This window comes from Microtus oregoni, unplaced genomic scaffold (genome assembly GCF_018167655.1).
Source record: "Microtus oregoni isolate MIOR12 unplaced genomic scaffold, Mior012 000042F_ref0000377, whole genome shotgun sequence".
NCBI classification, from domain to species: Eukaryota; Metazoa; Chordata; class Mammalia; order Rodentia; family Cricetidae; genus Microtus; species Microtus oregoni.
The window spans coordinates 9,197,319-9,224,059 of NW_024543209.1; the positions used below are offsets into that span (position 1 = coordinate 9,197,319).

Below are 26,741 nucleotides of genomic sequence, written 5' to 3' on the forward strand. Positions count from 1 at the left end.
CAAAGCAAGGCAACAGCAGCAACGGAGATGTGGTCACCAGCGGGGGTTGACATCGAGCAGGGAAAGCAGCCCTCTTTCCTCCCTTAGATCTTCCGTCTAAGATCTAGAGGTGGTGCAACCCATTCTGTGGGAGAGTCTGCCCCCTCAAGCGATGCTTCCATAAAGTCCTTTCACAGACTGTTTAGTTGATAAGTTGATAACCAGAATTAACCATTACACTAATCAGTATTGGGTGGGTACCCATGTATATGCACATAGCGGGTATGCTCATGCCCATAGATGGACATGCAGAGGCCAGAGGGAGAGACCAGGTGTCTTCTCATCTCGTGCATTTTCTGCCAATATCTAGAAATGGCCAGTCTCCAAAGAGCCCCCCATAACTTCTTGTGGGAAATGTCAGTTGAAACCAAAATTTGGTGGGTTGGGAGTATTCTTTGCCACTAAGTTGTGTTTGTTTTGAAACTTTGTTTGTTGTGAATAAACCGAGCAAGCTAAGAAAAACTTCTTATTTTTCTTAAGACAGAAGCATCCAAAGGTCATCTGGATATTTTGATTTAAATTCAGGACAAACGAGTTTGATTTAACCTGACCTATCTGATGCCTGCAATGCCCAAATCCCAACTTCCAATAGTGCTCTATGGCTAGTCCTTTGTTTTATCCCACAGTGTATACATGCAACCCCATCAGAATAATGCCAGCTACTCTAAAACGGCCAAGAAGCTGGAGACACAACATCAGCAACAAAAAGGCAGAAGCGTTTTCCATTGAATGTGTTTGCTTCGAGTATCCACGATTAGAAACTTACTGATAATCCTATATCAAGTCATTAAAAGAACACCACGCTCAGGGATGGAGACGTGGCTCCATGGTTAAGACCCCACATTGCCATTCCAGAGAACCTGAGTTCAATTTCCAGCAACAGTATCAGTGGGCTCAGAAACATCTAGAACTCCCGCTCCAGGAGATCTGACGCCCTCTTTTGACCTTTATGGGCACTGCATTCATGTGCACACAACCACAGACATGTAATTAAAAATAAAATCTTTTTTAGAGAAAGAATTCCACAGCCTGTGGACATCTCATCAGTCTGATGTACCATGTGTCTTGTATTGCTTTTCTGGAGATTTCTTTCTCAGTTTGATAAATTTATAATGACATAAAAATGTACCTTCCACAGACAAATTTTTTAAAAAAGGGTATAGCCACACAACCTAGTCCTAGTTCTTGTCTATACTTTATAAATGTCTGGGTATATAATTTGGTTTTAAAATAAATACAAAAATGTGCTTTCATTTGCTGCACACCAAACTTTATAAGATGGAGAGTACACCATAAATTCTTTCTTGCCTTGCTTTTTCCACTGACATGTCCTGGAAACCATTATTACCACTATACTGGGGCGCTCCTAATTCCTGTTCAGCAGTTCATGCATCCTCAAGGTACCAATGATAAGATGACCTCAGCTAGTCCCTTATTTAGGAATATTTGAGTGTTCACAGGATAGCACTTAATAGTCTCCCACACTCATCCAAAAAAAAAAAAAAAACCACATTGCTAGACAGTTCTAGGCTCAGTTTCCTGACAGGGGCTATATAGTTTTGCTTCCACCTGAAGTCCCTGAGAATAGCTGCATTTTCAGGGCAGCCTACCCTCGCATGCTGGCACCTTTGGATTGCCACCCGTCTGCTAGGTGACAGAGGGATGCTTGTGCTTGTATCTGGTAACTCTAGAATCAGTCGTTTAGCACCTTTTTATAGCTTTAAGTATAAGTTTTGTGAAATTGCTATCCCTATTTCTACTTGTTTTCCACAGATTTGGTCTGATCTTTTTTCGTTTTTAAGCATCCATTCACACATTACAGATTCCAGACTTTTGCCAGGTGGAGGTAGCGCACGTCTTTAATTCTCTATTGTTTGTAATTTTCTTCTTGATTGAGTTTTCAAAATATGAAACTACACAGTCTGTTAATGGGGTCAGTTTGGCTTCTTGCTTCAAAATACAAGCTCCTAGTGATTATCTACTCCAGTGTAACACAGTGTAACTAAGTGGGAAGCTCGGAACTTAACCAAGGATGCTTCAAAATGTTTCCCATTTGTCTTAGTTAAGGTTTCTATTGCTGTGAAGAGACACCATGACCATGGCTACTCTTTTTTTTTAAATATTTATTTATTTATTATGTCTGTGTGTATCTTTGCAGGCCAGAAGAGGGCACCAGACCTCATTACAGATGGTTGTGAGCCACCACGTGGTTGCTGGGAATTGAACTCAGGACCTTTGGAAGGGCAGGCAATGCTCTTAACCACTGAGCCATCTCTCCAGCCCCACCATGGCTAATCTTATAAAGGAAAATATTTAATTAGAGCTGGTTTGCAGTTCAGACATTTAGTCCAATATCGTGGGAGGCATGGAGGCACACAGGCAGACGTGATGCTGCAGAAGGAATCGGAGAATTCTATGCCTGGACTGGCAAGCAGCAGGGACATTGGGCCTGGTTTGAGCTTCTGATACATTTCCTCCAATAATACTACACCTACTCCAACTAGGTCACACCTCCTAATAGTGCCACTCCCTATGAGCCTTTGGGGCCATCTTCATTCAAACCTTGCTTGATCGCTGGCCCTCGTCTATATTTTTAACTGAGATTGGTCTATAGTTTTCTTATTTGGAGAACTCTGTGATGGGCTTGGGAATCGATGTTTTATATTTTTAAAACAAATAGCCTAAAGTTTTCTTCTGTGTTCTACAATAGTATTACAAGCATTGCAATGATTCTGTCAAACTATTTGGACTCCCTGCTTCTCTTGGGAAAGGTTTCCTCCACGCCCTGCAAAGCAATGCACCTGTCTCAGAATGTAGCTGGGGCCCGCCCTTTATTAAGACCCGCCCCTTTGCGCAGGCGCGCTTGCCGTCCAGCCAGCCAATCGTGGGACACGTGTGTGGGGGCCGGACTTCCTGCTCTATCAGTGCCCTAGCAGTTCGGGTTCCGCCCCCGCCAGGAGCTGGGCCGGAAGATGGCGGCGGCAGCGGAGCTGAAGCTGCTGGAGAAGTCTCTGGGACTGAGGCCGGGGAATAAGTACAGCGCTCAGGGCGAGCGACAGGTGAGGTGGGGCACCGGTGGGAGAGTGGCGAGTTGACCCGGCGCCTACCGGGACTCGAGAGTAGAATCGGCCGGGGCTCGAGAGTGGACGCTGCGCCCCACGTGTGTGCTGGACGGGCCGCAGGGCTCGGTCTGGACCTCCAGATCAGTGTCATCATCCCCCGCCCGGGAGCAGAAAGCCGGTTCGGGAGGCGTGGGCAGAGCCGTGGGTTGAGATCACTCCAGGCGGACTGTAGCCGAGAGTGCTCCTTTTATTCAGCGACCACCTTACGATCAGTCACGGGGATGGGGTGGGGAGGCGGCCGGGAGCTAGCCCTGCAGGCGAACAGGACAGAGTGATTCCTGGAAGCCTCTTGGCGGAGAGAACAAGGAAGGGGCCTTGCTCATTCTGGGGACACATTGGCTAAGATATGCAGTGTGCGGAGAACTGAAGTTCCCCGTTGTGGGTCTGTGAGGACCCCCGTTGTGGGTGAGCTCCTGGTGAGATGTAACGATTCCGATTTTTTAGGGTTTTGGAAATGAGTTGTTAATAACATAATATGCCCTGGAAAGACTGTACTAGAGGAAGAATGGTAGTGGGGAACCCAATTTGAATGTGTATTTGGGGGAGTGGTTCCAGATAACTTGTTCTTGTTTGGGCTTTGCAGTAGGTACGGGTTAAATTTTTGTCCAAAACGTAGAAGTATTGTGGGGTTTACACTAACTTAAAGTGCAAAGGCCAGCCTTCCCAGGGGTGAGGAAGTTCTCAGTCTTCACCCGTTTCGTTTGCATCAGCCACTACTCCCACGTTTGACTTGGGAAATTTGCCAAGACATGAATATTGCTTTCGAAGATTACTTAGTATGAGGGACAGTCACCAACAATTAAGAGCCCAACAGAACAAGCATTGAGAAGGAATACAGTGAGGAATGGCCCAGAGGAAGTGGGAGATTGTTTGTTTGTTTGTTTGGGTTTCGAGGCAGGGTTTCTTTTTATTATTATTTTATTATTTTTTTAATTTATTTATTTATTAAAGATTTCTGCCTCCTCCCCGCCACCGCCTCCCATTTCCCTCCCCTGATCAAGTTCCCCTCCCTCCTCAGCCCAAAGAGTAATCAGGGTTCCCTGCCCTGTGGGAAGTCCAAGGACCACCCACCTCCGTCAGGTCTAGTAAGGTGAGCATCCAAACTCCCTAGGCTCCCACAAAGCCAGTACGGGCAGTAGGATCAAAAACCCATTGCGAGGCAGGGTTTCTTTGTGTAACCCTGGCTGCCCTGGAAACCCCCCTCCCCCCCACCTCTGCTGCTGTCAAGGTGTGCACCACCACACCCAGGTACTAGTTAATACTTCCACCAGGCATGGTTTTTAATTTTCCAGATAATCCAAGGTCCTCTTGTCTCCAAGGCACGCTTGTGGTGCACAGACAGATGAGGCAAGCAAAACACCCATATACATAAAATAAAAAATTTAAGCTTAAAAGAAAACCAAGCAAACAAGCAGTCCTCATTCTTGGGGATTTTATAGCCTCTAAAGGGGGAAAGAAACCTGTTTCCTTTGTCTTGTAAGGGTTTCAAAGTTGGTTTTAGGTGAAGTCTCTGAGAGTTCTCAGAGCACGGCTGTTGGGTCATGGGAAGGTTACGTTTCCTACAGTCTTCCCCCGAGTAAGTGGTTCTATGAAGAGGTGATGAGCATCACTCCCCAGAAGGAAACATCTGATTGCTGGCACAAGTAGCTCATGCTGGCTACTCGCTTTTTTGGTTTTAGAACTGCTACAAGGTACAAGCCAGGGTTGCTGAGGCCCTGGTACAGAGAGTCTCCTCAAACTTCTATAGGCTTTGCTTAAGTAAGAAACATTTATGGGGCGGGGGCTGTGGCTCAGAACAGGGAGGGCCCTGGGTTCTATCCCCAACAGCACAAAAATAAATATGTAGATTTATTTTACTAAACCAATAAGGTTCTAAATTTCAAGAAGCTGTATAATCTAATTGCCTAAACAGGTATTATTTGGTTTATGGGTAAGGGCAATCTCTTTTCTTGTTTTTTCGTTTTGGGGGCAGGGTCTTCCTATGTAGCCCAGGCTGGCCTGAAACTTGTAATCCTCTTGCCTCAGCCACCCGGGTTGCTGGGATTACAGGCATGGCCCACTGCCTATAATCAAGGGTGGGGAATTGTGAGTGAAATTAATAAAGTATTGTGGTTTCTGTTGTTTTCTCATCTTGTATGCTCCTAATTCTGAATTTTGATAACATTTAGCCAGTATTACTACCAGTTACATCATCCAGCATGCCATTAAATTATAAACCCTATGACTGCTGGTGTCCTAACTTTCAGTTATACCTAATTTAGTATTCTAGAGCATTTCCAAAAATTGGGGATTTTAGTGCTTACCTCCAGTTTTCAGTCATGATAGTCTTTGTTTTTAATTTTTTTTTTTAAGGTTCCAGTTCTGCAAACAAACAGTGGTCCCAGTCTAATGGGATTGGCTACCATCGCGACCCATCTAGTCAAGCTAGCCAATAAAGAACACTTGCTGGGGAGCACCCCAGAAGAGAAGGCAATCGTTCAGCAGTGGTTAGAGTACAGGGTCACCCGAGTGGATGGACACTCCAGCAAAGAAGACACCCACACTCTGCTGAAGGTATCTTAACTGTGTCTGTAGGCCGGCCGTACTGCAAGAGCCTCGAAGCGGGAGACCTTCCCCTCAGGGTCGTTACTTGGTGGCCTTCTGTCCCATTCCCCTTTACACTGAATGAAATAACTGAGTCCTGTCAGGCATCTCCACAGAGACCTAGCCGAACAGTGGTTACCAGTGCCTAGAGGAAAGGGAGAAGGGGAGTCATTTAATGGCAGTGCTTTAGTTTTGCATGATAGAAAAGCTCTGGAGATTGGTTGAGATTAGTTTGAAACTAAACATGCTTATCTATACAGGCTCAGCCTTCCAGCTGCATTCTTAACCATTCTTGAAATGGTTAGGTGGTACACTTTATGTTATGAATATAATCCTAATTAAAGTATTAATATATAACAAAGTTTTTGAAATATATACTATTTATATGTATGTATAGGTATGTATATATGTGCATATCAAAAACCAATAACATTTTCCTAGAGATAATCATCTGAGAAATTTTTTATGTTAGGAAAAATTTAACAATAGCATGATTTTTAAATTTTATGTCTATAGTTTGTGGGCACGTGCAGGCGGAGGTCAGGGCTAACCTCAGGTATCTCCTATTTTCTCCACCTTGTTTGGTTGAGACAGGTTCTCTCACTAAACCCAGAGCTCACAGGTGGCTAGAGAAAGTTGGCCAGCAAGCTCTGGGGATCCCGCTGTCTCTGCATCGTCAGCACCAGGGTTACAGGCAGGTACTCACCTCCTACTGAGGCACCTCCCTAGCCAGAGTGAGCATGGTTTAGACATGATAAGAACAAAACACTACACTCTGACGTGCTCATAGGTGGCATTTAGAATGTTGCTTCTGTTTTTTTTTTTCTTTTAGATGATTGGCATCTAATTTGTGATTTCTGTTGTCAATATTTGTCTGTTTCAAAAGCGTCTCCTCACACTGCTCTTTCCCCAGTCAGCCTGCCCCATTCTCCCAAGAGCTGACGTGTGCCACCACAGCCAACTTAAAGATTACATCCATGAAATTAAGTCCAGCCCGGCAGCAGTGGTACACGCCTTTAATCCCAGCACTCAGGAGGCAGAGGCAGGCGGATCTCTGTGAGTTTGAGACCAGCCTGGTCTACAAGAGCTAGTTCCAGGACAGGCTCCGAAGCTACAGAGAAATCCTGTCTCAAAACCAAAAAGAAAAATGAAATTAAGTCTGAGTCCTTTTCTTTGGTTAGCCTTCCAAATGTTTAAATCATATGTCGCAACAGCTCATTATTACTCTTTTTAAATTATTGTTATTCTTTTTTTAGGATCTTAATTCCTACCTTGAAGACAAAGTCTACCTTGCAGGATTTAACTTTACCTTGGCAGATATCCTTCTGTACTACGGGCTCCATCGCTTTATAGTGAGTATTTAAGGGGTGGTTAGCTTTTATCTGTAATATTCAGAATCACTTTTTTTAAATGTTGTGAATTTTAGTCAGATTTACATTTCAACTTATCAAAACAAGGGTTATTTTTAAATAAGGCACTGTGGGCAAAACTCGCCACATAGCCCATTTGTGGAGCTGTGTTCTCTCTTCTACACTTGACTCCTGTGTTTTCAGCTTCTGCTCCTGTCCTTCCGTGGCTATGCCTCTGGCTCTGTCATCATCATGCCCCGCCGCCACCCCCATGCCCTGTCTTCTGTGCACCTTCCTACCAAAGCTCGTGAATCAAGTATCTTGGTTGCCAATCTTAAGTTGATGACTCTTGTTTACTTATTGCCATCAACTGTCACCCCCTTCTGCTTGACTTCAGCCGCATCTTCTTGGCACCTTCAGCTTCTTTGCTGTGCTGTCTAGTTACCGCCATGTTAAATGTCTTCATTTTTTTGTGCACAGAGCACTCTGTTTTAGAAATTACGTAAGTATAGGTTGCTAACTCTGATGGCGGCTAGGCTTGTGTCATGATCAGCTCTCCTTCCTTCCAAGTGTCTGTAGGTGTTTCACCTTCTGACTTCCTTGCCGTAGAGCCTTTCTTTCTTCACAGGCTTTCTCCTTGTTCGTTTAATTCTTTCATCTTTAGCCTCCCTGCTTAAAACACCCCAAGCACCTTTCTCCCATTCCTGGCCTCAGAAAGGCATTCCCCAGCCTCACACCTTAGCTCCTCTACCTTGCCAGCCCTTTCTGGGTCAGCTCCCAAACTCTGTTTTCTTTTTTCTATCATTCTTTCACATTTACCCTCTAAGTACTTGGTTACGCTCTACATTTGAAATCATGTGTCGTCATTCAAACTTACAACTACAGACACCCCGTTTTCTTTCACTGTTCTTTACTCTGTTTAAGCGTCAGCTCACTACTACTTGCAATGTTCCAGTGGACACTATTAACTGAGACATGGCGAGGTCCGTCAGAAATCAAGTAATTGACAGACCAAGTCCCAACCCAGGCACTTTGTCTCGAGTTCATGCCTTCTTAGATCTTTTTCTCTGCCTTAAAAACAAACAAACAAACTCTCAGCTCCCCAACACCCTTCTTCCATTGTGAGGGGAAAAACTTCAAAACATTTTCTATGTTCTCCACTTTGTGGATCTAGTCAGGGCCTGGTGTTTCCACTTGCTGGGTCCTCTCACCCCATCTCTTCTTTCCTGGGATCTGGAGTGACTTTTGCCTGTGTATCGCTCAGTTTTATTATCTCTAGTCCATATAAAGAAGATGCGAATAAGGTGGGCGCTATGGGATGAACCTGGTGACCACTAGGCTAGTCTTTCCTAAGACCAGGCTTTTTCCTCCTCAGTAGTTCAGTAAATCCCAGCAAGTACAGTTTTTCAGCATGGAAAGGTTTTCTTTTGGCTCCTGCCACTCTTCTGGCTTTGGCCCTGTCTCTCTGCCTAAGCTGTAACCTGAGTCTGCTGGCTACTGGGTCTTTCCTGCACATATTTTTGCATTGCCCTCTCATTTTCATCCTGGTCTTTGGTACCTTCCTCTCCAGTTATTTCTATTTCCTCAGACATCTGTCTCCTCCAACATTGCCTCCTTGTTTAGGCTGTCTCAGGCTCCTGAAACATACTGAAGTGCTCCTCTCTGTTTCTGTTTGACCCTCGTGGGGGACTTCCTAAAGCTTGACTTTGTTTTGCTTGTACTATAATTGCTATTTGGTAATTTTTGTCACAAACTGCTTACATCATAAATGTAGAGATTTGTCTCACATCATTCCTGGCACATATAGTCAGGCTTCCATAATACCCAGTAAACATGAACAATGTATGCTGTCCAAGGAAAAGGATGCTTATATACTTGTGTGCATATATTTGCAAGGACCAAGGCGGATCTTTCTAAGGGTCTTACTGTATAGAGAACCCCTTTGTAAACCCTAAACCACCGCAGTAAGAAGTGATACAGTTAGATTCTGTCCTCTGCAATAGCAGGATCCACAACCAGACTGAGCCAACCACAGAGCAGAAATACAGAAAAAAATGAAGTCCGCACTGAACAAGCACAGACTCCCTTGTCTTTACCTCACCACTACATTGTAACATCTGCTTATCCCAGCACTTACTGTTGTATCTTTAGCACCAGCTCCTATAGAAACTAATGAATTGTTTATTGTTAGTTCACCACTTAAGCCATACTTCTCAATTTGGATTTGCTTAACTTTATTAACAGTTATTCCCCAACTTGGGAATGGTGACACACACCTATAATCCTAGCACTTGGAAGACTGAGGCAGGAGGGTTGCCCCAAGTTCAAGGCTAACCAGAAGTACATAGTGAGATACAGGACAAAGGAGGCTTTCTCAAGTGGGTGCATTGTGTTCTGTAGCACCATAATGGCCTAGTTGATTAGCTTAGCGCTCCCTGCTATCCACTTAAAATTATCAGGAGCCTCCTGTGTTGCCCACTACGCTGTTTTTCAGAGGGACATAAAAAGAACATAAGCCGTTCTCTCTTTTTTTTTTTTGCTTGTTTGTTTTTGTTTTTTAAGACAGGGTTTCTCTGTAGTTTTAGGGCCTGTCCTGGCTCTTTTAATCCCAGCATTTGGGAGGCAGAGGCGGGTGAATCCCTGTGAGTTTGAGACCAGTCTGGTCTACAAGAGTTAGTTCTAGTACAGACACCAAAGCTGCATAGAGAACCCTGTCTTGAAAAAAAAAAAACAAAAAAAAAAGAGGTAACACAGGGAAAAGACATATGACAGATTTGACAGAATATGATTGTCCTTGGGTAGCCAAAGAAATTGATGTTGTTATGTAGTTTCTAACGGTAGAATGGCCATATAATTTCTTATCAAAAAGGAGAGTGGCAGCTGTGACAGGATGCTTTTCTCTACTCTACTGGTGCAGGGAAATAGAGTAGTAGGTGAATAGTCCTGGAAATTAGATAGAATGGGACTCTTTTACACAAAGCCAGGAATGCTTACATCGGTGTCTTATTTCTTTTCCCCTCCTCACTCTCAGCACAGTGGCTTTTACAGATGCAAGCTTATGAGATTAGCAGTATTAGGTACTATGTACCGTATGCTTTCCTGTTTTACATCATTCATCTCCAGTGAAATGTAGAGTTTAGTTATGTCCTTCAGTGCATTTAGAGTGATTTATTTACATGTGAAGAAAGCATCACTGGAGCTGAAACATCAGTCACTGCACCTCTTTTTATTCCACTCTGGCTTCAATGCATCTTAGTAGCGTCTTGAACTTAGAATGATGATGTGGCACAACTTACCTCATTTCAAAAAAAAAAGCCTCCAAGGTAAAAAGGATTTGCTGCCAAGGTATCTAAGCATTTCTCCTGGTGGCAGACACAGTCTTTCAGCTTGGGGTCCCCTGACTTGACATGAGCAAAACCGTAACTGCCTTACTTACCGGGTGTCAGGACAATTATACTTCAGCGGAGTTGTCCGCTTTACACACTTAGCACATATTTTGTGTTATTTGATATTTAATACTGGAAGATATGTGTAGTGACTATCAGCAAGCTGGTGATTGTCTGCAGAGCTCTAAGGTCTGGTCCTTTAGCGTGGAGCTGTCATGAAGAAGGAAGATTCCTCCTATCTAATCCACACAAATAGTAAAGTGTGTGAAACTCATGCAGACTAAGTGCGGGTTTGCATTCTCCTCTGCTGGGCTCATGTAGATCATGGGAGAAACCTGTGCAACATTACTCTGCTATCGCAGTGAACAAAATCATAATTTTATACTGCAAAATACTGCAGTTATTTAACTGTGAGTCACGCCTTTGGTTTTCAGGAGACTTTCAACTGTTTCCCTCAGTTCTGAATATTAAAATCAGAGTAATCCTAATCTTAGCCATTTAAACCAACTGACATTTCCTGTTCTGGAATATGTATCTTCTCTCCCTGTAGTGACTGTTGAGATTAGAGGTATTGTAGTTATCATTCTCAAAGCAACATTGAATAGGATAATTCCTAAATCTCTTTGTTGACCATTGTTTTGGGCTTGTACAAGTCAAAGTGTGTGCCCTTTCCCAGTGCAAGAGCAGGCAAGGTATTCGCAGGAAGAAGGACCTTCTTAAGAATAGGCCTCATAAGCTAGAACTCTGGTGATAGGGTGACACCATGGTGTTAAGTGGCATTTGTTAGTTGGATCTGAGTATACACAGGTGTGAGAAAAGTGACTGCTAGGTATTATGTTTGGCTTGGCCACCTGCTTTTCAGCTTTGCTGGGTTAACAGTACACTGATACCTGCCCAATCCTGCATTCCTTCACTTAGTGTTTTATGTTGTTGAATTCTTACTCTGTAATCAGCACAGTCCATGAAACAAAACCTTTAACAGTCAAGGAACCTCTGGGTCATCAAATCATACACACACACACACATACACACACCCGATTGTTTCTGTTGGCTGAGTTTTCTGAGACCAGGTTTAACTTAACACATCTTGGCATATTATATTATGCTTTGTCAACAGTGCCCTAGTTGTGACTGTTGATTCCAGCTCTAGTACCAACTGCTTTCTTCCGTGATTCCACTAAGTGACAGTCCCTTATAATCAGACTGTGCCTCAAGATTGTTAGAACCCTTTGTGACGCCGTGGCTGGCCCATAAGACTGTTCTGAGCAGAGATGCATTTCTTCTGAGCACCAGTGGGATATGGGTTCTTGGAGAAAGAAAGGAGAAGGGCAAGAAGTCAGTCTGAAGCAGTTCTGAGAACATAGACTATCGGAGACAGCCTGGTGGAGACAGCCTGGTGCCGGTGGAAGGATAAAGCCTGCTCTAAGGCCAGGCTGCAAAGAGTTAGTTTGAATGTTTCCCACATTTCTTAGTGGAAAATAAGTAAACCAGAATGTTATCTGTTTGGCTTTAAGGTTCAAAGTAATTACTAAGTTCCAATATAAACAAAAATGAGTGCGTAGGAGAGGGAGCCGCCGGCACCACCAGAGACTCACTGTTGTCTAGACCAGTGAGAAGCAGGAAGCAGCTTTTGCATTGTGTTCCCCATGTTAAAAAAAAAAAAAAAGGAAAGTAACTAGGTGGTAGTGATAGAAAGCTGTGCTGTAAGTGAAATAGCCCAGGGATGGCATCAGAACCGTTTTGTAAACCTGCTTAGTTTGTTGACAGTAAGTTTATGTGAAAGATGTTTTTTAAAAAGTAGCAGAGGTAACATGCCAAGTTTAGTCGTCATTTTCTCAGACTCAAACAGAAGGACATTAACTGTGTTCTCTGATCCATTCAGGAAGCCTGTGTATTGCTAGTAAAAGAGTAAGTTAGCCCAAATCAACCAAGACTACTATGCAATAAATATCTTCCAAAAATTGTCAAATTAAATTCGAAAATATTAGACTTAGAAGCTATTAGAAGCCGGGCAGTAGTGGTACATGCCCTTTAACCGGGGAGGCAGAAACAGGTAGATTTCTGTGAGTTCAAGGCCAGCCTTGTCTACAGAATGAGTTCCAGGATAGCCAGAGAAACCCTGTCTCGAAAAACCAAAAAGAAGGAGGAGGAGAAGCTATTAGAATAAAATGGTTTTATCCTTAGGTTAGATTATAGTCCTTATTAGAGTGTGGAGTTAGTAAGGGGGTGCTTATTTATTTTGATTTATGTCATCAATTGGTATTGTTTTAAATAATGGGCCTAGTAGCAACAAATACTAGTTCTGTATGTTAGCAAATGTTTCACAGTATAGAATATGAAATATGCATATTCCTTTTCACCTGGTTCATAATCTCAGTGCACAAGCTAAAGAGAAATCAGATAATTGTTACTACCTTCATGTTTGGAAATGTATTATTCTGTATTTTATTGCATCTTGAAAAATAACATGCCATGAGATGGTTAAGTGCAGTTTTGGTTTAATGAAATAGAAGAAAATTCTAAGAAGTTTGTCGTTTATTCTTTCATTTTGCAATCAGACTGGGAATGAAGCCTAGGACTGCTAGACAGGCGTGCATTCTGCCACTGAGCTACACCCCTGTCCCTAAACTATTTTAAAACCTTGCTTTTGAGGACTTAGGCAACTCAGTGGTAAAAGACTTACCTGACATGGCAAGGCCCCATATTCATCCCTTAGCACCAACCAAACAACACAAAAAGAGCAAACAAAACCCAGTTTTCTCTTGAAAATTTATAATATATTGGTAGAATTTTTAAAAAGTTAATTCATTTACAAAGTGTTTTGAGTACAAACTAAGGCCCACAAGTGTACCTGCTATTTCTATGTTGATGAGCACATGCTTCTGTTATTTCTGATGTAAAAATCAGGAACATGTGGAACCATAAATTCTCTTGTAATAAAATTAGCCTTTACAGTAAGGTTGTTTGGTACTAGTTACCGCACACTAGTGTGTCCTCCATATCCTAGGTCCTATGACTTGACAGGTATTTGTCTCTTAGGCACACCTACGTACAGCCTTGGGACATCATCTCACTAAAAGTGCCTCCAGACATACAGACCTCTGCCGGGTGTGGGCCTGTGGTGCCAAATTGTTTCTGTGTTTATTTTCTTTGTGTTATAGAGACTTACAAGTTCTTTATAAATGTAGAATTAACCACAGGAGAAGGGGCTTATACCACCCACACATGGGATCATGGCTGCCAGTTATCGTCCTATTTGTCTTCCTCTTACTGAACAACTTAATTCCAAAATTTGTCTTAGAGAAAAATCTTGAGTTCCCATCTACTTTGGAATTTGATCCCAAGGGAATGATCAGCACCTCTGTCTTTGCATCCAAGATAGTTAAGTGCCTTGAATCCCTGCTGCGTCTAGTAGAGCGTAGGTCTTTACTGCCCACAGGTTGGGGTGTGTTCAATTAGCTCCTTTCTAAGTCGTGAGCCACTAGATAGCCTTTTCTTGTATTAAACTCTGTAAGCACTTAAAGTTAAAGCACTTAAGCAGGTCACTGTCTTCAAGTGGGGTTTTCCCTCTGAAGTTGAAAAGGAAGATAGCAATAGTCTCTGTGTGTATATGCATGTCTCTGTGTAAAATATGTATATGTATAGGTATATGTATAGGTATATTATTTATGTATATGTATACATAAATAATGTGTGTATCCATACTCTTTTCTTTTTATTAAATGATGTTCTCTTGTTAAGTATGTTAGACATCAAAAACTCATTGTTTTTAAGGCTTGCTTAGAAATCAGGTAAAGAAAGAACCTTAGCTTTTTGAAAGCTCATAGATAGATAGATAGATAGATAGATAGATAGATAGATTGATTGATTTAGATAGATATATTGGCTTTTTGAGACAGGGTTCTTTGTGTAACTGCCCTAGCTGTCCCGGAACTAGCTCTGTATCTGCCTCTGCCTCCCCAATGCTAGCATTAAAGACGTGTACCACTACCACCACCTGACTTATTTTCTTTTTTCTAATAAAGTGATGAAAAATCCTTTGGGCCTCTAAATTCTATATTAATGTCAAGTTTTGTATTTATGGAAAGCTTGATGTTTTCCTAGAAAGCACAACTGGTTTTGAACTGAGCATTAAAATATTAAATGTATTGACTATCAAAATTGCCTGCAGCTTTCACTTCTGTGTAAACATGTTGGCTTTGAAAACGGGGGGATTGGGTGTCAGTCACCTCCCAGTGTTGACAGCTCTGCTTGTGTACAGTGAATATTATCTGTTGTTTTCAATCTCCACTTAGGTTGACCTGACGGTTCAGGAAAAGGAGAGCTATCTGAATGTGTCCCGCTGGTTCTGTCACATTCAGCACTACCCCGACATCAGGCAACATCTGTCCAGTGTTGTCTTCATCAAGAACAGACTGTATGCTAACTCCCACTAGGAGCCCCTGCTGTGCAGCAGCAAGATTGGACATGTAATGGAAAATGTATTTTGGACCATGGTACTAACGTAAATTAACATGACGTCGTTTCTTTGTTAATGTTGGTAGAAGTTTTAAAGTGTAATTTTGTCTGAATGTTTTATTTGTCCCTTAGTTGAAGCTTTGCAATTTTTTAATGTAAAAATTCAACTCTTATTCAAACAAATCACGATTGGATTACAAATTATCTTGTATTTATAGGTTAAATTTATTAATAAAATTTGGAGATCAGTGGCTCAATCTTAAAAAAAAAAAGTTACCCTGTCAGTGTTTCACATCTGGCTTTTTCATGTTTTTAAAATTCATTTTCTTCTTAGATATTTATAGTAGTTTATTAAAACTTATGATAAATTATGCTAAAGATTCAGAAAGGGAAGAGGGATATTTGTTCTCAAAATATTTATGTGAGCTAGTAAATGTGAATTTAAAAATCAGCTGTGCTTGTTTCTTTCTTTCCTGTAATCAGCATTTACTGAGGTGACACTAACTTCTGAGCCCCCACCAAGAGGTTAGTTAAAGGCATTCCTTTAAGCTAATGACTTCCTCTTGTCGGGCATCTTGAAGGACAATGTGACTTAAGAAACTGGGCCTCAGCCGGGCCGTGGTGGCGCACGCCTTTAATCCCAGCACTCGGGAGGCAGAGGCAGGCGGATCTCTGTGAGTTCGAGGCCAGCCTGGTCTACAAGAGCTAGTTCCAGGACAGGCTCCAAAACCACAGAGAGACCCTGTCTCGAAAAACCAAAAAAAAAAAAAAAAAAAAAAAAGAAAAAAGAAAAAAAAGAAAAAGAAACTGGGCCTCACCCATCTCATCAGTGACAGAAAGCCAGCCAGCACTCTCAGAGTCTGCCACTGCAACATTGAAGAGCAGGGACCCTTGGACACTGTTAATCACGGCATCTCTTGATGCTGTAACTCTCACTAGTGTGGTAGTTGTGGGTTATTGAGAGTTAAAGAGCCTGTCTGTCCAAATAAGAGAAAACAGAGTTGGGCATTTCATGACCTTGTATGTTCATAACCCAGCCGTGGTCATTAAGGATCACGAATTCAAGGGCGGCCTAGACTACACAGGGAAACGTTGACTTAAAGAAAACGATGAAGAGCTAGGGTGTAACTTAGTGGTGAGTGCTTGCGGAGCACCCCTCGTCCTGTGTTCAGTCCCCAGAGACAGGAGGGAGGGAGAACCTAGGTAGTACTATCCAAAGTTCTAGGGAAAGAGTAAGAAATTTGAAAATATTTAGCACCAGTTGAATCTTACTGTTACTGCTAAGCATGAGATTCTAAGCAAAGCAAAAGCCCTGCTTCTAAACATTACTACAGTGGAAATCACAATCTTTCAACACTTGTGCTTTTGGGGACATCTTAGCTCCAAAACATGAGTGTTCAGTAAAATAAACGTACTTACAATGTCAAAGAGCAAATGAAATGGTTGCACACTGTAGCAATTGTGTTACAAGGATGTAGCTCAGTAGAGAAGTGGCATCAGTCCGAATTAGACCACTCTCGCCCTGTAGCAGTGATGAGACACTGGTTAAATCCATGCAGCTGATGAAATTCCTGGAGTAGAGGTGGGAGTCACTGATCTTGTCTCACTTCGATGGTAATCATAAAAACTGGAAGTCAGTCTCTTCCCACTCCATCCCTGAGATGCCAGCCTGCTCAGCATGTGACTGCATCTGAGATAGGACAGAAGGTGGCAGTGCTTCATCTAATTGTGGAAAAAATAGTCACGTTACCGCCTGTAAAAGCCAGTCTTTGTAAAATGTTCCTTATTTGTTCTTATGCTTCTGAGGTGTCCATGAGATACACCTGAAATGTGACCACTCCAGTGGGTGCTGCTCCTTCTGGAAAGTGCGTGTCTCTTTTCCACCAGTTTTGTCTGTAATGCCCAAAGACCTGCTGCGCTGACCATTCAGTGATTGCCCTAGTGTGTTTTTTACTTGGGGGTAACATACAACACATTCTTGCTCTTAGAGAATCTACACCCCGACAGCCTGTGAACAGGCTCCTGAGGGAGGGCACACAAAGATTCTTTTGGGAGCTGCCTGACCCCACCATTGTCTGGAAGTAAATACTAAGTATCGAATATAACTGTCTACTGTGTTCTGGGCCCTGCACTGGAAACTTAATGTTAACTCATGCTGACTTACAAAGCAAAGAGGACAGACTCTGCCTCATGAGAAGCAACACTTCAGACCATAGTGGAATAAATGAGAATTATATTACCTTTCAGGATTGGTGACAGCCTGTCCATATTGTTCAATGATGCTCCCATGCTGATGGGTCTGTATTTTGCATACATGTCTATATTCTACATACAAATTTCAGAAACAGATAAAGAATTCCAAGTAGGAAAGCATTGCTTTTCAGTCAAGAGTTCTTGGGTTAATTCACTAACTAGGATAAATACTAGTTTAAGATAAGAAAGTAATATCAAAAAAGGTCATTTGTTCATAGACAAAGTTACATAAAATTCATGTATTTTAAGCGAACTTCCCAGCTGAACACTCCTCCAGTTAATGGATTATTTCAGCAAAGTTTTTACAGACATAGTTGTTCCCACCATCTATCTGCAGACAGAAGTATGGTATAAGGAACCCCAGCTGATAACTGGAGCTATAGATAGTACCAAATTCTACATATACTTTGCTTTTTCCTATATATGCATGTGTTTGATGAAAATTATAAATTAGGTACTGTAAGAGACAAATGATAGAGTAACTTTGGACAGTTAGGACAATACATTTCTGCCACAACGGTTAGTCTGACAGCCAGGATAGTTACTAAGCTACTAATGGGTGGGTAGGATATACAACGTGGATACATTGGACAAAGGTAATTGGCATTAGGGCAGAATTTCATAAAGCTCCAAAATCATCACAATGTAACATGGATTGTCTGTTTCTTGGAATTTCCACTTTAATATTTTTGGTCTACACCTGATAGTGGGTAACTAAAACCAGCGTGAAATCTTTCATGGGATGGAACTGCTGTACATGGGAATTTTCCTGTTAGACACTGGTGTCACCTCTTTCTAGCTATAATTGGGGGACAGAAACAGACATGGAAGGTTTCCTACAAGGACAAGGCAAGGTGACAGCAGTAGAAAGGATGGCCCACTGCTAGCACATCATGTCACCACCCCTTAGAAGCGTATCTGATTTAGGAAATCCTTGCTGGAAGTCTGTCCAGAATTGCCTCAAGATATGATGATAAAAATTTAAACAAACGTACAATTAGGAGAGTATAGAACTGCCCTGTAGTCAGCTACACATACATCACTCCAACAGATAAAATACACAAGAGCTGACAAGTAGTCAGATTAGAATCACTATGAACTGTTGCCTTTTCAGGTATATTTTTTTCTTAATATTTGACTTCATTCCTTTAATGATAAAAAAAGACAAATGTTACATGAACTTTAATATTAATCTAGCTTTGGCAGAGATGTGGTGATTTAATGGATTAGTGCATTTAGCTTTTTTACCCCAGCGAGCAATATTTCTTCTTTCTCTCCATAATTAGATAATCTGCTGCTACCCATTACCAAGGGCACTAAATTTCAAATTCTCTGTACACCTCAACAGGCTGCTACATATCTGGCCATCTTAATTTTAGTCTTGATTTATGGAAGCTGAATTACATTCCCAACCCTTCCTGGAGCTCTGGGTGAATTTCATTGCGAAAACGGTGGAGAGAAAAGTTAGCATCATATATCTCTCTTGCCGGGCAGACTTTTCGACACACAAGGGGCTCCACATCCCGCTGTTCCACGTCTTGTATGGTGGATTTATAACACTGTGAAGCTCAGCTCTAGGGTTACACACAAGCATATCACAGATGAGGTGGGGAATTTGATTTTACAATAATGATTACTAGTTACAGAGCCCGGATTCCTGTAGGCTCTGCCTCTATTCCCCAAACTGCCTGTGAATGAAACTAATTCCTGCTGCTTCCCAACCGAATCAGACTCATCTCTCACAGAGCAGAGGGAGGCCGGAAGAATGCAGGTGGAAAGTCAGGAGAATCCAAGACCTGGCCCTCTTTTCTGTTATGTCTCAAGTGTCTCAACTTCCATGATTATTTTGATTTTTAAGATTATTGCTTCCTTGTGAGGCAACAGAAGCCCTGAACCTTTTCCAGCTCGGTGAGTTAATTTGATAGTTCCTTCATGCTGTCGCTTCCATTTCCACAAGGCCAGGTCCCTAGGGCTTGCCGGTTGGATTATAGATCCTGCAGATTTGGCCTGCCGTGCCTGCTGAGTGTCATCTGTCCCTGCAATCTTGCCATGAATAAAATTTATTCTCCCTCACATCATCTGCTTGAGAAATCTGTGCCTGGCAGGCCTGTCTGCCCATGTTAAGTTTGAACTACAGTAGCCATACAACTAATTTGACAAGGCATGACTTTAAATAAGAAGGCCCCAGGCTTGTTTTGACCAAGATGAGAAACTTCCAACCCCCAGATTACCAATTCCAAAGTGCAGTCTCGGAACTGGACCGTTCCTGTGGTATAAGCTATCAATCTGCACAGCCCATGTTTCCTGCTCTTCTGTGGCACTTACCTTGCATGTCATAAAGGTCCTTAGAGACTTTAACTTGCCGCCTGGCCTCTCCTGTCCTGTTTTCTGCATATGAGCCCTATCTGTTGAATTTAAAGAACTCAGTATAGCAGAGTCCCTTATGCATAGAGGATAAACTCTTACCATAGAGGAGACATTCTGATTCCTCAAGTTGATGCCTGGAACCCTAAGTAGTACATATGTTAGCTTTCCATTCCAGATAGCAAAATCCCTAGGATCATGAGCTCAGAAGATAGATGTACTGTGCTTGATGGTTCTGGGAATTCCAGTCCATGGTCTGCTGGGCGCTTTTCCCCTGTTGCTTTAGCACCTGAGGTGAGGCAGCATATCAAGGCCTGGAGCATGTGAGTTAAGTGCTCACCTCATGGCCTGAGTGGTGGGGGGGAGAGTGAGAGGGGGAGGAGAACTTGCTTCAAGGATATGCCACCAATGACCTAATGATCCTCCCTAAGGCCCCATCTTTCAAAGGTTTCACCACTTCCCAGTAGCACCGAGCTGAGTTCTAAGCCCTTGTTGACACACAAGCATTTGAAGAACATTTCAAAACCCAAACAATAGCAGTATTGTATAAAGTAGGAATATATATATATGTATGTATATATATATATGACATATATATATATCCCTTTATTAAAATCCAAATTATAAATTAGACCCATTAGTTAATTTTCTGTTGCTGTGATAAAATACCATCATGACCTAGACTTTATTTAAGTTTATGGTATCAGAGGGATAGATTCTTCATGGTGGGAAAAGCATGGCATGAAAACAGGAACAGGAAGCTGGCTGATCACATTTTATCGGCATGCAGGAAGCAGAAAGAGAGCAGGAAGTGGGGTGAGTCTGTAAGTACACACGCACACGCCTCGTGCCAACACTTGCCCAAATAAGTGACATACTTCTCCAACAAGGCTACATTTCCTAAAGATGGCATGACCTTTCCAAATGACATCACCAACTGGGAACAAATGTTCAAATACCTGAGCCTATGGAAGCACCTAAATCATCACAAGCATAGGTAAGAAATGAATATCTAAAAATAATTATGAGGGCTGGAGAGATGGCTCAGCCATTAAAGGCTAGGCTCACAACCAAAAATATAAAAATAATTATGAGTGTATTGTAATTAATTTAAAGCATGAGTTATTTGTCTGTGGGACTTTCTATTTAATACCTTCACTGCAGCTGACATCGTAACTGGCAGTGGGACAGTCACAGACAAAGCAAATACTCTTCAACCCTTGTTACCAGATGCCTGCAGGGTGAGTAACACTTGGTACTCAGCAGTGATTCTCTGATTTTGGATGCACAGAAACCATTTGAGGCTTTTTCAAGTGGATTTTTAGACTCACTCAGGTTTCAGTTTACAAGATCTAGAGTTGGGGGGCCTGAGAATGTGTGTATCTAAGTGATGACTGTCCTATATAGGCAGAGTTTTTCGTTGGGACTGCCAGCTCTCCAAATAACTACACAGAGATTTATTATTAGTTATAAATGCTTGGCCAATAGATTAGGCTTGTTACTAACTAGTCTTTCAACTTAACCCATATTTCTTATCTGCATTCTACCACGTGGCAGTATCTTTTCTCAGCATGGAATATTCATCTCCTGTTTCCTCTGCATCTGGCTTTTGACTCTGCCCTTCTCCCAGTGTTTTCTCAGTCCGACTCTCCCACCTGATCTTTTTCTTCCTAGCTATTGGCCAGTTGACTCTTTATTAAACCAATGAGAGCAAAACATCTTCACAGTGTACAAAAGGATTATTCCACAACAGTTCCGTGAGAACCTCTGTTATACCTATTTCAGCCCAGAGAATTGTCAGCCTCCAAGGTATCCCCCCCATCCCAGAGCTCATCCTCTTTTGGTGTGGCTAAGCCGAGTTTTATTCTTTCCAGCATCATTGGGATGATTTGGTGGCTTTGTTCCAATGGGGCAGCTGTCACAAAAGTTTCCTCACAACTCACGGAGCATCCTCTAAATGCCGTGTCACCAGAAGTTTCTCTCGGGGAAACTAGCAGCATTCAGGTCAGGAAGGTTCATGAGGTCTATGGGATTGCTGCCACCAATGAGCCCAGTGACGCTTGTTCACAGCACGGTGCCTCACACCATGCTGATGGTCACACTGGGCATGCCATATGTGTTTCCTAAGCCAGGAAGTTAATGCATAAAAATTTGTAGGCTTTTACCCCCAAGATCAAAGATCCTCTCTTCTCGTGTGTGCACACATGCACACAGAAATCTAACTAAATGAAGTGTAATTTTGACGTTTTCAAAAATATGTATAGAAAGCTCCATTAATCCAGATACAAGAAAGACAGTAAAATCCCTTCAGAAGAATGATATAGAGTTCCTCTGTTGCGGTTTGGATTTGAAATGTGCCCCGAACACACACACACACACACACACACACACACACAATTGGTCCCCAGGTGGTGCCACTATTTTGGGAGGTGATGGAGACTTTAGCAAGTGGTGTGTGGCTGAGGTATGGGGTCATAGAGGTGCACCTGTGAAGAAAGGACATGTCGCCCCTCTCCCTTCCTTTCGTGCTTCAATCTACTGTCTGTCATGATGTGAGCTGCCCTACTGCGTTCTCAAATTAAAAATTTCTGCCCAGTGGAAGGTACAGAGGTATTTGCTGACCTTGCCCATCCCAGAGAACAGTACAACTCCACAAAGTCTGACCTGGCTGGGCAGTGGTGGCACACGCCTTTAATCCCAGCACTCAGGAGGCAGAGGCAAGCGGATCTCTGAGTTTGAAGCCAACCTGGTCTACAGAGCTAGTGCCAGGACAGTCTCCAAAGCTACACAGAGAAACCCTGTCTCGAAAAAACAAACAAACAAAAACAAAAATCTGACCTGAAGGTCACAGGTCAGGTTGATCACGAGGCTCGGAACATCAGAGTAGCAGAAAAGGCAGTATATTCCCACGGAGAGTCTTCTCACTGGTAGACTGTGAGCTCTGCGAAGGAAGAAAGAGGCAGAGGCAGCCTTGATCACCGCTCTACACAGCTCTTAACACCGTATTGAGTATACAGCAGCTGTTCAATGCATATTTATTGTGTGGTTTTTAAATAAGAACATGAAGGATTTATGTGCCCTGTTACAGTGAGGGCCCGAATGAAACGGAAACATCTGGATCACTCAGTTGGGCCAGCTCTACTGACCATCCCATTCCCATTCCATGCTGCATTCCTATTTCTACTATAAATCCTTTCAAACCACCAGACAAACAGCTCAAAGTTATCCTATTTCTTGGGACACCTCCTGTTATATAGGAGCTCCCTCTTTCTGTCCCTCTCTGCTTTCTTCCCCCTTCTTTCCTCTGAACCTACAATAAAATTCTCTCGGAAACTCACCTTCTATGGTCCATGAATTTTTCTTTGAATTTGAGAAAGAAGAACCTGGAGGCACCTGACTCAGTGGAAGCTTTGTGTGACCATGAGTATCTCATGAGTTAAAAGCCCACACAAGAGCCAAGGACGTTTTCTGCTGTTCTCAAAAAGACTTCAAAACTTACTCTCAACAGTGTAACAGCTATTTACAGCGCACTTGTGTTGTCTAAAGTGTTAAAAGCAATGTGGAGATGATTTAACGACTTCAAGAAGATATGTCCCAGTTCTTGCATGAAGTACATCATTTCATACAAGATACCTGAATATCATTTATTTCAGTTTCTCCACGGGGATTCTTGGACCCTTGGTTAATGACAGGTTTAAGAGATAGAAGGTGTGTGGTGAAGTTTTGTATATTTTTAAATACTGAACAAACAGAATAAACTTTGGTGGTGATGATAAAGAAAGGTTAAGTAGAAGAACTGAAGCTGAATATACGATGTCCTAAAAGCAGAAAGAGTGCCTGGAGGGATGGTACAGACCGGCCATCCCAGTACTTGGGAGACAAAGGCAGCAGAATCAGGCGTTCAAGAACACCCTTAAATATACAGCAAGAGCAAATGTGAGTCCAATCCGAGCTTCATGAGACTCTAGAAGAGGGTTTTGTAATAAAATACTTTGAGGTTTATTTATTATGTGCCAGGTATTATAGTGATGGCTTTGTATCATTTTCATTTTTATTTTTTTTTTTTGAGACAGGGTCTCGTGAGCTAGATTTCCTGATCCAGGTGATGGGACCACAGACACACATGACCTTACTAAGCTTAGAAATATTATCTTTAATTATCACAATCCCCCCCAAAAGTTACCATCAAGACAATTAAACAGAAAATAAACTTGGAAATAAGTGGCAGCGCAAGAATCTGAACCAATTCTGTCTGTTTCCAAAGTGGCTGCTAAAATTCCTTTTATCACTCATAGCACAAAGTTGGCAAATTACAGAGAAATCCAGAATCAACATTTTTTTAAATGCCACATTAATGTAAGAAACACATTCAACTTTTTTTTTGTTCAAATTGTTTTATTTCCATCTTTAACACTAGCAGGAGTCCAAAACAGACTGATATCCATGAACATAGTTTAAATGTAATGAAGAAAGAGTTAAACTATATACATTAAGGAAAAAGGAACGAGGTTTTTTCTAAATCAACCTTTTCCTATTAATTCAGTTTCTGATTAGTAGAACTAAACACAACTTTTTCTCAATTTAATTTAGGATGAAGTAATAGAAACTTTATGATCAACTTCATAAACTGTCTTTAAGGAGAAAATGAATTTTTAAGTGGGTGTCACCATATTTACCATAAACTGGCTGCGTGGTCACCTTGGCTTCTTTAAGTCTGGCTATCATTAGAACTAACAAGAGCAAGTCCATGAGGCCCACAGGGAACTCAATGGCTGTGACATCCAAGGGGAGAGCACACATCACAGTGGTGAGAGCTAATGCTTCTACCCTCTGAGTCCATGTAAAAAAATTGCTACTCTCATTCAAACTAACTGGAAGTCAAAAAGTTTAAAAAGTCAGAGTAAAGAATAAAACTATTTTCTTTTCACATAGAGGAGGGACACTCCTTCAGCTCCATTTAAAGTGAGTTCTGTGCTGAGTCCTTGCTCCATCACAACAGTAAACTGAAAGTCAGTTTCTGCCAGCAAAGCTCCTTTCCTACCTCAAAGAAACACATTCAGCTTACACAAAAAGCATATTATAGTGAGTCTTCATAGGTCTTCACCAATCCACAGTCTTAAAGGAAAATGATATTTACAGTGCAGGAAAACACGATTGAATAAGGAAATTTCTTGAAAGTTGGAGAGTGTAATGGTAAAACTGCAGTACAGTTCCCAGAGGCACAGCAGCAGGCCACTGTGGGTGGTTTAGGGCAGCAGCAGGTGGGAGACCGCAGTGGGTCATCCAGTCCCAAAGGAGCTGTGGCGAGTGAGACAGAGACGGATAGGCATGCCATGCAGAGTGAGGCTGGATTTTTATTTAGTGGATTGTGGAGGGGAAGGGGAAAGGGGAGAGGGAGGAAGAAGGGGGATGAGGAGAGAGGCAGAGAGAGAGGGGGGGGGAAGCTACTTTTTCAGGAAAGGTAGAAAAGAGAGCTCACAGACTGGAAGTGGAAGGAAGATTCACTTGCCTAGGTGGAAGGGGAGAGGAGTGGGCGGGGCTTGTCTCTTATAGGGACAGGACAGACTATTACACTCCTCTCTCTCTCTCTCTCTCTCTCTCTCTCTCTCAATAAAAAGGTGGGAGGTTAGGTACAACAGGTTAAAGGAATTGGGACGGTGGATTCTCAAGACTGCTTCCTGCTTATTTGTAGGTGTTGTCTTTTGGGGGGGGGGGGCAACCTGAGAAAGCTAGGTGCTGGTCAAATCCTGGGCTAGCTGGTCTCTTTGTTCCTGTCTGGTGTTTGTGGTATGGAAATGTCTGGTGTCTCTTACACCTGTTTAAAGTATTGGCAGAACAGAGGACAAAGTTAAGTTCCGTGAATAAAAATTTTTAGGACTAGGGAATTGAGAGAGGTGTATCTGACCTTAAATAGGTGGATCCTTTAATTAGGCTCCCTGGAACTCACAAGAATTTTTGGGGTTTATGAAAACATAAGTTTTAAATAGCAGCATATTTATATCGGAATGACTTGACAGATATATACTTTTTTAAGATTTATTTATTAATGATGTATACAGTGTCCTGTCTGCATGTATCCCTGCCCTCCAAAAGAGGGCACCAGATCTCATTACAGATGGTTGTGAGCCATCATGTGGTTGCTGGGAATTGAACTCAGAACCTCTGGAAGAGCAGCCAGTGCTCTTAACCTCTGAGCCATCTATCCAGCCTCCTGACAGGTATTTTTTACATAATGAAAAGTATCTTTAAGGCTATGAAAGGCAGCATGATAGAGACTATCTTATTGAAATTTGTTTGGTGAGGCTGTCCTTTTAAATGACAAAACCTCTCAGTTATCAAACTGCATCAGGGAAGATAAGTGCCCTTAAGAACTATGCCTTCTACATATTGACTTGAAAGCTGGGAGGAGAACTTTTGTATTTGTCCTTGCTTTTGCGTTTATTATTTCTTCTGCTAACAATCCCCAAATTCCTGCTTCACCTAGCTATCCTCTCCACGTTCCCATACATCTCGCTTCAAGCCTGACAACAACCACTTGCCTCTTCTGGGAATGCATTCCCCCATCCTGTTGTTTATGTTGCTTTACATTCCTCCTAAAGCACTGACTTAGATCCTTTAGGATGAGCATTCAGAAGAGAGGAGCAAAAAGAAGCGGGGCGGGGTGGGGCTGGGGCTCATAGCTGAATCCTTAGAAGCCCTGGATGAACAGGAGGGTAAATGCCACTGGGAAGTTATGTATTGCTCTTTGTAAAACATGAGTATTTGTTGAGAAAATGAACATTACCTAATTTATCAAATATCAGCAGTTAGATGTGTGGCAACTGGATGCATTTCTCTTCATTTCTAGCCATTCAAGCAGTCAATTCTTTTTAGAGTTACACATATTTTTAGTCTGTATAACAAATGATTGGAATTTTGTAACTAGGAAAGACACAGCAACTAGGTATTTCTTTGTATTTGTAACTAGGTATTTCTTCACATGATCACTAGTGAATCTGGTTACTTGTGAAAAGGAGGCATGGTGGCAGAGGGCTGTAATCCCAGGTAGCAGGAGGATCCTCAGCTCAGCCTAACCCAGGATGCATAATGAGTTCAATTTAGGAAGACCATCACGAAAAACAAAACAAACAAAACAAAAAAGTCACTTAACCTCTAACCATGTTGCTTTATTTCTCCTCAGGTTGCTA

The 26,741-nt window shown here is 42.2% G+C and overlaps 1 protein-coding gene across 1 annotated transcript; it reads left to right on the plus strand.

Moving 5' to 3' along the window:
- The first annotated feature begins 2,941 nt into the window (after positions 1 to 2,941).
- On the plus strand, positions 2,942 to 15,388 carry Eef1e1 (eukaryotic translation elongation factor 1 epsilon 1). The gene is made up of 4 exons (XM_041632846.1): positions 2,942 to 3,098; positions 5,514 to 5,714; positions 7,001 to 7,096; positions 14,775 to 15,388. The coding sequence occupies exons 1-4, from the start codon at positions 3,012 to 3,014 to the stop codon at positions 14,913 to 14,915; spliced, it is 525 nt and encodes a 174-aa protein (XP_041488780.1). The 5' UTR covers positions 2,942 to 3,011; the 3' UTR covers positions 14,916 to 15,388.
- The last annotated feature ends 11,353 nt before the right edge of the window (positions 15,389 to 26,741 follow it).